This window comes from Crocuta crocuta, unplaced genomic scaffold, assembly GCF_008692635.1.
Source record: "Crocuta crocuta isolate KB4526 unplaced genomic scaffold, BGI_CrCroc_1.0 scaffold17, whole genome shotgun sequence".
Taxonomy (NCBI): Eukaryota; Metazoa; Chordata; class Mammalia; order Carnivora; family Hyaenidae; genus Crocuta; species Crocuta crocuta.
Window position 1 is genome coordinate 1,721,543 of NW_027532041.1, and position 11,578 is coordinate 1,733,120.

The following is an 11,578-nucleotide window of genomic DNA, read 5'->3' on the forward strand; positions in this document are numbered from 1 at the left end:
ATGTTTTTTTTTTTTATAAGATTTTTATTTATTTCTAGGAGACAGAGAGAAAGACAGCGTGAGCAGGGGAGGGTCAGAGAGAGAGGGAGTCACAGACTGAAACAGGCTCCAGGCTCTGAGCTGGCAGTCAGCACAGAGCCCGACGCGGGGCTTGAACCCACCAACCGCGAGATCATGACCTAAGCGAAAGTCGGATGCTTAACCGACTAAGCCACCCAGGCGCCCCTCTTCCAATGTTTTATTCCGGTTATATTTGGGTGGGTGATAGGGAAAAATTATCATTTATTGGGCCATACCATGAGTCAGAAGTTTTGCATCTATTGTCACATTTAATCTTCACATCTCCCTGTCCTGAGGGAGCTGAAGCTTGGATAGGTTAAGACACTGACTCAAGTAGTCCCCACAGAAGAGTTGAGATTTTAGTGCATCCCCTGGTGGGCATGGGAGAGGAAGGCGATGTCTCGAATGTGTCCAGTATCTCTGGTACTTCTTGTACCTTTGTGGGCAGTGTTGAAAGCAGGCCTCACGCCAGTATTCTTATTGTCATTGTCACCCTCTCCTTTTGGTAAGAGTATGCTAAGCACAAAAAGCTGTCTCACTGCCCCCTTCAGTTTCCATGTGCAAGAAATGATCTAAATTTTCTGCTCCATGTGTAAGAAATGATCTAAACTTAGTAAAGTTAGCTCTTCTGACTTAGGTTTGTCTGAGAAGCAAAGAGCAAACAGCTCCCTCATAAACTACTGTGAGAGTTCTGTTGGGTGAAAAGGCTTTCACCATGAAAATAACTTGGTGAACATATCTCTGATAGGACATGTCAGAATGTAAGACCTCTGTTGTTTGTTCTGTTTTTAAAGATTTTATCTAAGTAATCTGTGCACCCAACATGGGGCTCAAACTCACAGCCCTGAGATCAAGAGTCACATGCTCTACCAACTGAGCCTCCAGGCACCCCTATTTTGTTTTTAAGTATATAGGAGGAAGAGGGTTTCTGTGAACTGATAAATCATGTCTTCTTAAGACTTAAAAAACTTACTTCAGGTGTCATAAAATAATATTTTATCCTAACTTCCCCTGATACAAACAAACAAATTTGTCAGAGCTTAGCCTATATCAGAGAAGAGAGTCTGTGGTCAAGACCAGGTACAAAGCTGGGGAATTTGAGTATGTCACAGTTTTGTCTATGAAGACTTCTGGGATGGCAAGGTTGGTTTTGGAACACTACTGACCTAGCTTTTCTTTGCTTTCCTGCTCCGCCACATAGCAGCTGTGTGACATTGGCCAAGTTATTTTACCTCTCTGAGGCTCAGTTTACTTATCTGTAAAATGAGGTGATTCTATGTATAGCATAGACTTACTTACTGAGGGATTCAATGGGCTGAAGGAGGCAAACCGTTTCAAAGAGTGCTGGGTGCATGGCAGTTGTTAAGACACTTGGTGAGTTCCCTGCTGTTGGTTACTCTAGTATAAAAATCATCATGCCTGGCACTTTTCCATTATATTCATGTGACTCTCCTACCAATCTATGGAAGGCCAGGCCATCTTGACTTGGCTCTCACCACAGCTCTGTATGAAAATCTCACCAATGTCATACAGTTGATTACAAAGCACATATAACTTGTGGGTTTAAGCCTGGGTATTGATTTCAGAACTCATGATGGCGTTCAGCAACCCAGCCCAAAGGGAAGGAGCACCTCAAAAGATAACTCTCATCTGGAAGGTTTAAAAATCACTGTATTGAAATGATCCGTCTATGGATCTGTCCTCCCATGAGACTGCCAGTTCATCTTTGTGTCCTCAGCGTCCTGCAAAACACCTGCCTCCAAATAATTGAGCAAACACTTTCCGTAATTCTCTCATTTATCTTTGCAACAACCTTATGTGGTATATACTATTATTATCCACATTTGTGAGGAAAGGAAGGCACAGAGAGGTTAAGCACCTTGCTTAAGAACACACAACCAGCAAGGAGTGAAGCTGCAACCTGAACCCAGATAGCACAGCTCTGCCCAGAGGGTGAGGTCTTAACTGCTGTCATGTTAGCACTTTCTAGATTCTCCCAGGTGTTTTGCTACCCTGAACTTATTTAATGGATACTAATACTTCATGGTAGTTACTGAGACATCATGAATTCTGACTTGTTTTGCAGCAGAAAAACAGGAAAATAATGGAAACTTTGTTAGAGCAAAACTTGAACTCCCCTTCCATCTCTTTTTTTCTGTCTTCTGTTAATTCTCTGCTACCCACTTTCTTACCTTGTCTTTGACCATATTCTGTTATCCAACTGAGATTTCTCTACATTACAGCTTGTATAATATGTGTGACTAGTAAGCAAGGGAAAACATCCTGTTCTTTCTGAAAATACCTTCAGAAATGTTGTGCCAGCCTGTGATGGGACCAGGGTTGGGAAAGGAGACCGAATTGAATACTGCAACAAAACTATCAAAATCTTCCAATCTGCTGCTTTTGTATTTAAATATTGATTCTGAGATTGGATGCCTCCTCTAATTATATAAAGGCCTCAGGCTCCTGGCAGCCAATCTTCCCTGTGGATTTATGACAGACTTTTGTTCTACATCAATATAAACCAGATTACAAGCAATATTTTCCTACATTTACTGGATTTCTTTCATATGAGGAGGCTAAAGGACATACCTCCTCACTGTAACATGATATGGATTGAAATAGTCTTCATAGGACACAGAGAAATACAGAGAGAAGGAGACGAAGGGAATGTACTAAGTAAGCTGCTTCTGGTCACAGCGGCCTTTCTGAGGCTCTGCTGTAACTGGTGTATGGGACTTGTTCTTCTCGCCTTCTGTGATTTGAGGGTAGCTGTTCATCCAAATGAATTACATCATTTCATAAATGAATAAAAGCCACCAAATCTTCGCCTCAGTTTGGAACGGAGTTTCTCTAACTCTTCTGTATTGCCTGTGAAGGCCCTAGAGAGGCGTTCGCTACACCAGGGAGCCGCTAGCTGCAGGCAGCCATGGAGCTCTAGATATGGGACTGACATGTGCCGCCCTCTGGAGGTGAGCTCTTAGTCACTGGACTCACTGGCACTTAGGAAACACATCAGCTTCCAAAGACGTAGTAGGGTAAGAATGTAAAAGCTAATCAATAATTTTTAAATATTGATTACATGTTGAAAAGATAATATTCCATATAAACTTGGGCTTAAATAAAATATATTATTAAAATTGATTCCAGGGGTGCCCGGGTGGCTCAGTTGGTTGAGCATCCGACTTCAGCTCAGGTCATGATCTCACGGTTTGTGGGTTCAAGCCCTGCGTCGGGCTCTGTGCTGACAGCTAGCTCAGAGCCTGGAGTCTGCTTCAGATTCTGTGTCTCCCTCTCTCTCTGACCCTCCCCTGATCATGCTGTCTCTATCTCTCTCTCAAAAGTAAATAAAACATTAAAAAATTTTAAAACATTATTAAAATTAAAAAATAAAATAAAATTGATTCTACCTGTTTCTTTTTATTTTTTAAATGTGGCTACAAGAAAGTTTTAAATTATACATGTGGCTCTCCTCTGTGGCTTGCTTTATATTTCTATGGGATGGGGCTTCACTACAGTGATCCTTTATGTGCTGAATCCACAGTCCCTGGTTTCCAGCCAAATGTTCTCCCACCCTCATCCCAGCTAATCTGTTCTTCTGGGGTCAGCTCCAGTAGCACCTTGCAAGAGATCCTCTGTGACTCCTCACCCATTCCCTTGCTCTACTGGCTAACCCCAATCATCATCCCCCTAGCTGAATCTTGATCTCCTCTTTAACACCTGAGAGCCCTCATCATCCCCATGTCTGAACTTCTGCTGGATTTTGAGCTCAAGCACCTGAGGACTGCATTTGTCTTGTTCACTTCCGTATCCCTGGCATGCAGCACAGTGTTCAACACTAAAGAGAGGTTTCAATATATCTGCTAGTTTGAATGCATGAATGAGTAAAGTGAAGTTGGCTTCATTTATACACACATACTTCCAGATCCATGGCCTCAAACATAATTCCAGAAAGTTTATGATCTGCCACGATTAAGAAATTAACAGTGGAAACTGGAAAGGTTAATGAGGTTTTAACCTATTGTCATATCCTTTCATACATTGTGTGTGTGTGTGTGTGTGTGTGTGTGTGTCTGTCTGTCCATCTATCTATCTAGTGATTTTTCTTCCTAAAGGATACATGCTGCGTTAAGTGAAAGAACTGTGTACTGGATTGTGGATTGAAATGCTTAATCAAAACAAAGGAAACAATATGAATCTTTGCAGAGATGGAAGATACAGGGAATCTGAGGGAGGGGATGCTAAAAAGCCCCCTGTGAAGAGCTCTAACATGACACTGGTGCTGTTTGTGACAGAGCAACATTTTCTACTTGTTATTTCATTTATTGCTTGAACAATACTGAGGTGTTTTATTTCCTAGATTAAGTTGTACTTTTTTGGCTTCAACATAGAAAGTATTTTTTCTCTTAAAAATAGCTATGGCAAAAAATACTACCAGATATGCCAAGAACAAACTGAGGGCTGATGGGGGTGGAGTAGAGGGGAAGGGGAGTGATGGGCATGGAGGAGGGCACTTGTTGGGATGAGCACTGGGTGCTATATGGAAACCAACTTGACAATAAACTATTTAAAAAATGAGAAAAAAATACTACCAGATATTTTTGAGGAAACAGAACTTTTGGAAGAAATCTTTCAGGAGAAACCCAGAGTAAGTAGGTAAGAGTCAGAACAATAAAGCAAAAATGTCCTTCAGCCTCAACACACCCCCACACTCACATTCATCCACGAACACTCATACCCACACTCATACCCACATACACCCCAGCCTCCATGACTGTGAAAAATTGATTTCTGTTGTTTATAATCCACCCAGTCTATGATATTTTGTTATAGTACCCAAATGGACTAAGACACTCACCTTCATGCACCCACACTGACACACATACTCATATATACACACCCATACTCCCACTCACATCCCACACACATATAAGAAACTTATACCCATTCACACATTCACGTTTACTCCTTGTGCTCACATGATCTACCACATATATCGCACTCACACACACATACTCACACTCACACACACATACTCACACTCACCTATATTCACACTTCACTCCCTCACACTCATGGGCTGTACTCATTCAGCACCAAGTTGTTCTCTTCTGATGTAAACATCCTACAAAAACGAAAGGTCATCTCACATTCCCCCAGCTGTCAGAGAAACATGTTCTCACTTTGTTCAGAGACTAATGGGGTTTTTCCTGGGGCTTCCTTTGGTGCCAAGACCTGAAATCCCCCTCTTTGCAGTGGCAGGGTGTCCCTCTCACTGGGGTTCCCAGTAATGATCAAAGTGAAAAAAAAAAAAAAAAGCCAAAACCAACACACATACGTCTTTGCTTCCTTTCCTCAGTGAGGTCTATTTGGGTCCCACCACAAAGCACCTGATCTAGCTGCAGTGTTTCTTTCTAGTCTGACATTTAAATAGGTCCCTTATGTCATGGCACCACCCCATCAATTCCCCAGCCTGTCTGAGAGTGGCATGGGGAATCCCCACATGGACAAGTAGGACAGGAGTGGTTCCAGACAGAAGAGGCAGTGACTTCTGCCCAGGAAAGGCTCCCAGCAGCAAGCACCATAGTACCTGAAATCCTCTTAGGAATCACGTCATCTCCCTAGACGTGTTTCTGTTTATGAAAGCGTGGTAGGCCTGCAGGCTGCTTACGTTCCCTCTGGTTCTTGGGGTCTGTAGCTCTGAGGTCAAAGCAGACCTGCTCATCTCAGTAACTCTTGTCAGTCTTTTACTGCCACTCCCAGGTGAGTGGCCTATTTGGGGCCACTGAAGATGCCCAGCAAAACTCAGGACTAGATCCAACATTCCTTAAGAAGCCTCTCTCAAACTGCACAGTCACAGAAGGTCTTGAAGATGCCCTGTCTTGATCAACATCTGGTGCCATGTTGTGGAAGTTTCTAGTATTCACAGTTTTGGTTTCTTTGTCAAGCCAGTACCAGTCCAATGTACCCAAAATTCTGGCTCCACGAAAGGGAAAATTTTCTTTTTTGTTTTCAATGTTTTATTTATTTCTAAGAGAGAGAGGGGCAGTGTGAGCAGGGGAGGGTCAGAGAGAGAGGGAGACACAGAATCCGAAGCAGGCTCCAGGGTCTGAGCTAGCTGTCAGCACAGAGCCCGATGTGGGGCTTAAACTCATGAATCATGAGATCATGACCCGAGCCGAAGTAGGACACTTAACCGACTGAGCCACCCAGGCGCCCCAAAAGGGAAAATTTTCTAACAGTAAGAGATGCCCACCATAGCATGAACTGCTTACAAAGTGGAATTCTCCCTGTCCCAGAAGATCCCAGCCAGGGGCATGTGTCAGTCCTGGCTGGTGTGGGGGACATGGTAATGAAAGGAGGTGTGGACTAGAAGAGAATTCAAACCCTTTTGAATTCCAAGACCTCACTTGAATTTAGGCTTTTTCCAGGCTTAGGGGCATGATTAAAATGAAAAGCAGAGAATAATTTGCATATGCATGTTGGCTGAGTATTACCTGCCGCTAAAAAATGTTTATTGGAATTAAAACAGTCTATCTTTTCAGATCACTGCTGAGGACACTCAGGGAGAAGGAATCTCTATGGAAGGAGGAATTTTGGTTTTAACCAGTTGCTTACTTACACAAACGAAAACCAACAGTCAAGAACTCAGCTGGGTTCTTCTATAATATTCAACAATTATGGCTGCTCTAAATGTCTTGCTTTGAGAACTGTCTTGCTCTTAAGCATGGCTTCATTTTAAAATAAATTTTAAGCTGCAGTTTTAGTTTCAAAGTGAAGAGCTTGATTATGACTCACCAAGCTATTTATAGTAGTCTCATACCAGACATTTTGTGCGCATGTAAGAGAGAAAGGAAAAGAGGGAGAAAGGGCTCATTTCTTAAAACTGAAGAAGACTGCAATTATCAAAATCTATCATGCTAACCCCATCAGAGGACTCAATATTCATTTCTCTGACTCTTCTGCTTTCATGCTCATCAACTTCATAATTCCAAAACTGTTGATTTACCCTTAACTGGAAGAGGTGTAGTGAGAGGGATGCAGGTGTAGGGAAGTAAAGAGGAATACAGCTCACCTGAAAACCTCGTATTATGAGCATGCCAATCAGGAGCTCAATTCAAATAGTATTTTCTTTTCACAAAGATGAATCATGATAGAGCAGAAAAAGTTCTGGATGCAGTTTCGTCTCACTTCTCCACTTGGTAGCTGGGTGACTGTGGGAAGAACATCCTCTCTCTGACCCTCAGGTTTTCTACTTGTTAAGTGGGGATACCTAGAACCTACCTCACAGGGCTTTTAAAGGATTAAGTGAAGCAAACACACCAGATTTCAGCACTGTGTGAAACTCTCACATCCCATAATAACATCAGGCCTCACTGTTTTCTGGAAGGTTGTTTGAATCACTACTGTTTTACTACTATTCCTGAGGAAGAGTTGCTTTCCACTCCTCTTCACATGATATCTACGATTACTTGAGTTCCTGAGGTAGAACAGCCTTCTATCCGCCTCTCCCTTTTCAGTGACTATTGCAAATATATTCCTAGATGTCCACATCCAGAGACTTCCCATCTTTATTTTCCCAAAAAGTGAATAAGGTGGCATGGTCACTGCTGGGCATGTTATATGTAGGGGAGATAAGAGTGTCTGGGAGAGTCAAGAGTCAGAAGAAATGGTGCAGTGGGGCAGTGTGAAGGTGCCTGGAGATGGGACAGGATGCAAGGAGATGAGGACAAGATGCAGTTGTGTGGAGGAGGGAGCTCAGGCAGAGCTCTCCTTCTTATCTGACAAAAGTAAATGACACTAAGTGTCATAAGGATATTGCTGATGAAATGAGCTCCAACCAAGTCTCTGAAGCCTTGTGTAAAGCCACTATGGAAATAAAACATATTTTTTGAGCTTGAAACACTCTTCAAATACTAATTATATCTATACTAATTATATCTCAATAAAAACAAAATAAAACAAAAAGTCAACTAAATATACAATTCTCTTGATTTTTACATGGACATTGAAAACTTACCTTCCAGAAAAGAGAAATTTGTTGTCTATCATAGTCAATGGGCTGTTTCATGTACCAGACATCTAATGTCCCAGTAGGCTCTGTTTTTAAGGGAAAAAAATGTATTTTCATACATACATATATGTGTATATATATACACACACACACACACATATATATATATATATCCATACATGCAGAACATAAAGCCTCTCAAAGTCAATTGCTTATTTAATAAATAATTCCAGGAGAGTAGGATTATCAGATAATTTCAATTTTCTTTCTGCCCCTGTATTTTTTCCTTTTGTTAAACAATGAATATATGTGTTGTTGGCCACAGAAAACACAAATTTTACCTTAAAAACAAATTTAAAAAAAATGATGAGGAGGAAATTGGATTCCTAACTTACTTTCCAAATATGTAGTAATAAAATAACCCAAAGAAAGTATGTGTGGTTATTTATTTTTTATTGCATGCAGAAAGAACTCTAAGCAGAAAAACAAAAACATAAATCATAAGGAACACATTTTTGATCCTATAAAAATAAAAAATACAAATGATTAACTCTGTGTTCACCTCCATTCCTAATCCTACCATGTTTTGGCATAATTATTTGTTTTTATGATCATTAGGCAATGATCTACTTGAAAGGAAGGCCTATCTTATTCATCTTAATATCTCTCATACCTACACAGTGCTTAGAATATAATAGGCTATCTATAACTCTCTGTTAGGTGATAAATGCACAAATGAACAATTCAGACAATATTAGTTACTTGATGCTAAAACAGAGAATGAACTGATAGAAGGAAAAAGCACCAATCTTTAAGACAATGGTCAAATATGACCTAATTTGAGAAAGTCAATCAGAGAGACTTGAAAAGAAACTGAATAATCAACTCCTGTATGTGAGAGACAGAGAGTGTGTGTGCATGTGTGCATGCGTGAGTGGGTGAAATAGTTTTATTTCTCCCATTATCAGATTCATTTTGATTTACAGCCAGGGGCAGAACTCATAGAAGCAACCCCTGAAAACAAGCTTCAATTGCACCAACGTAACTTGATCATTGTGACACTTAGAATATATTTGAGATGAGGCTACATTGGGGTTCCTTCTAGGGTGACAAGTTCCATTTAACCAGAAAGAAGTTTCTGGAACATTAACTCCCATGAGGAAAAGAGAAGATAAGCACCCAGGGAGAGGAGAAGAGAAAGAGGGAAAGGTAGGGAGCACATGCACCCACACATACTATGGGCAGGTCCTGTGGGGGCCCACTTATACTTACATCCCATATCCTCCTCACCCCCATGACATATGCAGCTTTAGTATAGTGGTTAAAGTGTGAACTCCATAGCTAGACCGTCTATGGGCAAATCCCAGCTCTGTGATCTTGAACAAATGTAAACCACATCCTGAATACATACTTCACATCCTGAAGCCAGTTTCTTCTGTTCAATGAGGATTGTAGTTCTGTACGTCACATGGGGCTGTTGTGAGAACTGAATGAATAGAACAGCCCTGACCTAAGGCAAGCACTCAGTAAATTTAGCTATTGTTTCTTTACTTGGAAAATGAACTGCAAAAGCTGATGGAGCTTGTTCAAGGTCACGGAACTAGTCATTGGAGAAGCCAGGTTTTGAACACTGATCTGTTTTATCACATAGCTGGAGCTCTCCTCTCTGCACTCCGCAGTTACCTGGCTCTGAGAAGACTTGTGATTTCTCAACAGTACTCCCACCCCTAACAGGTGCTCTTCTGTGTTCTACCCTCTTCCTTTGTAATTTCCTTTTCCTGCCTCTCTCACCCTCTTCTTTTTTTTTTTTTTTTTCTAAACATTCACTTATTTTCTTCCCCTCTTTTCCTACCAGTGGTAGCTTATATCCTTGCAGTGAGGACCGAAAGGTAAGAAATGCTTACCTAAGACATTCTGAAAATGCTATCCATCCTACAGGATTATGAAGAGTGACCCAGAAAACAAGCCTAGCACTTTTATCTGCTAGTCCACATCCAAAAAGGAAAAAAGCGCAGGCAACAGAAGGAAAGGGGACTTGGAAGTTATTAACCACTTACAATGTGTCAGGAAATATTTGGACATTTTATGTACTGCACATTATCTCACTTCATCCTCACACAATGTAGGGTGTGTGTGTATGATTACACCTGTTTTAGAGTGAGGCCAAGAAGGCTGACAAAGATTAAATGATCTCCAGAACATGTGAAGGTGGTAAATGGCAAAGCCAGAGCTGAGCACAGGCTTCCCTGTTTCCAAAGACCCTGCTCTTCCATTACAGTTCACTACATTGAGCAAAGATCTGAGCAAACTAGATAACCCAGACATTGACTACATAATTAGGATGTGGAAACTTGGATGTGCTCCATGTCAAAGCCAACTGACTTGTTAGTGCTAAATGTCTCCAGTTAATTACTTATTAATAACAAATTTAAAGGGAACACTCATTGTCTCATTAAAGATCTACAACTACCAGATTACTACAGAGTTAAGAATTGAATTTTAGAATCACAGTCTCTTCAAAGGAAAAATTGCAAGTGAAACTAAAATTTTAATGGTGCCCACCTGCAGTGTTAGCCTCTGTGGGAGAGAAATCATTAGTTGAATCTGTATGAGTTTCAAAGTGTAAAATTTCATGACTAGGGGTGTCAAACCACTGCTGCTTAAAGCAACATAAGAGCTGATATTAAAGAGAATCTTTGACATTCAAGTGACACAAAATCACTTGAAGGTCTAACCTCAGTGTTGTCCAACAAAGGCAGATAAAACTATTACAAGCAAGCCAAAAAAGGAAAGTTAAAGTTGAAATGTCCAAGTGAATACAAAACAAATGGGTACAAATGATTAAAAATACAAATGTTGAGAAATGTAAGTCAGGTCTCTTGAGATGAAACTACCTCCTATATTATAAAGGGGAAAACTGTTGAGTTGAAAAGAGTCACCAATGTGAAAAAAAGTGAAGATCCTAAATTAAGCAGGAAATTGACCTAAATGACCTTGAGGGTGCTTTTAACTCTAAAATCCCAAGATCCTAGGACTCTATGAAACAGTAGGTGTGGCAAACAAATCTGAACCAATCCATATACTTCTGAGATGAGCATCCATATCTGAAGTCAAAGCAATCAGGAACGTGGACAAGAGCAACTGAATCATGGGTGGAAAGCAATCCTTCAACAGAAGTTTCCTCAGGGGTATAAAGATTTCCAAGAAGAGTGAAAATGGAGAATTTAACACAAAGCAAATATGGAAAAGGCATATCTTGGGAGGTTTCAGGTAGTGGACTCTATGAAACACATGAGGATTTTTTGGTCCAAGTCATGCTCTAAGCAGAGCAAGACAGAGATAAGTCATTCACTGCCTTGGTTCCTTGAGGTTCACTTTTTGGGGATGACCCATTTATCTAAAATCTAGTTTTAAGCAACTCAATTCAAACAGATCTTACAAGTATCTACTTGATTAAACAAGTTTTACTTTCAGATGTTATCACCTGCTATGCCTCCCTGGCAG

The 11,578-nt window shown here is 40.8% G+C and overlaps 1 protein-coding gene across 2 annotated transcripts in view; it reads right to left on the reverse strand.

The window, feature by feature from the left end:
* The window catches only part of IL12RB2 (interleukin 12 receptor subunit beta 2), a 77,675-nt gene that overhangs the window by 34,457 nt on the left and 31,640 nt on the right, over window positions 1–11,578 (reverse strand). For both annotated transcript variants that reach the window (XM_077776314.1, XM_077776315.1), the window contains exon 8: window positions 8,081–8,160. In XM_077776314.1, the coding sequence (XP_077632440.1) occupies window positions 8,081–8,160 (80 nt within the window). The remainder of the gene's footprint in view (window positions 1–8,080; window positions 8,161–11,578) is intronic.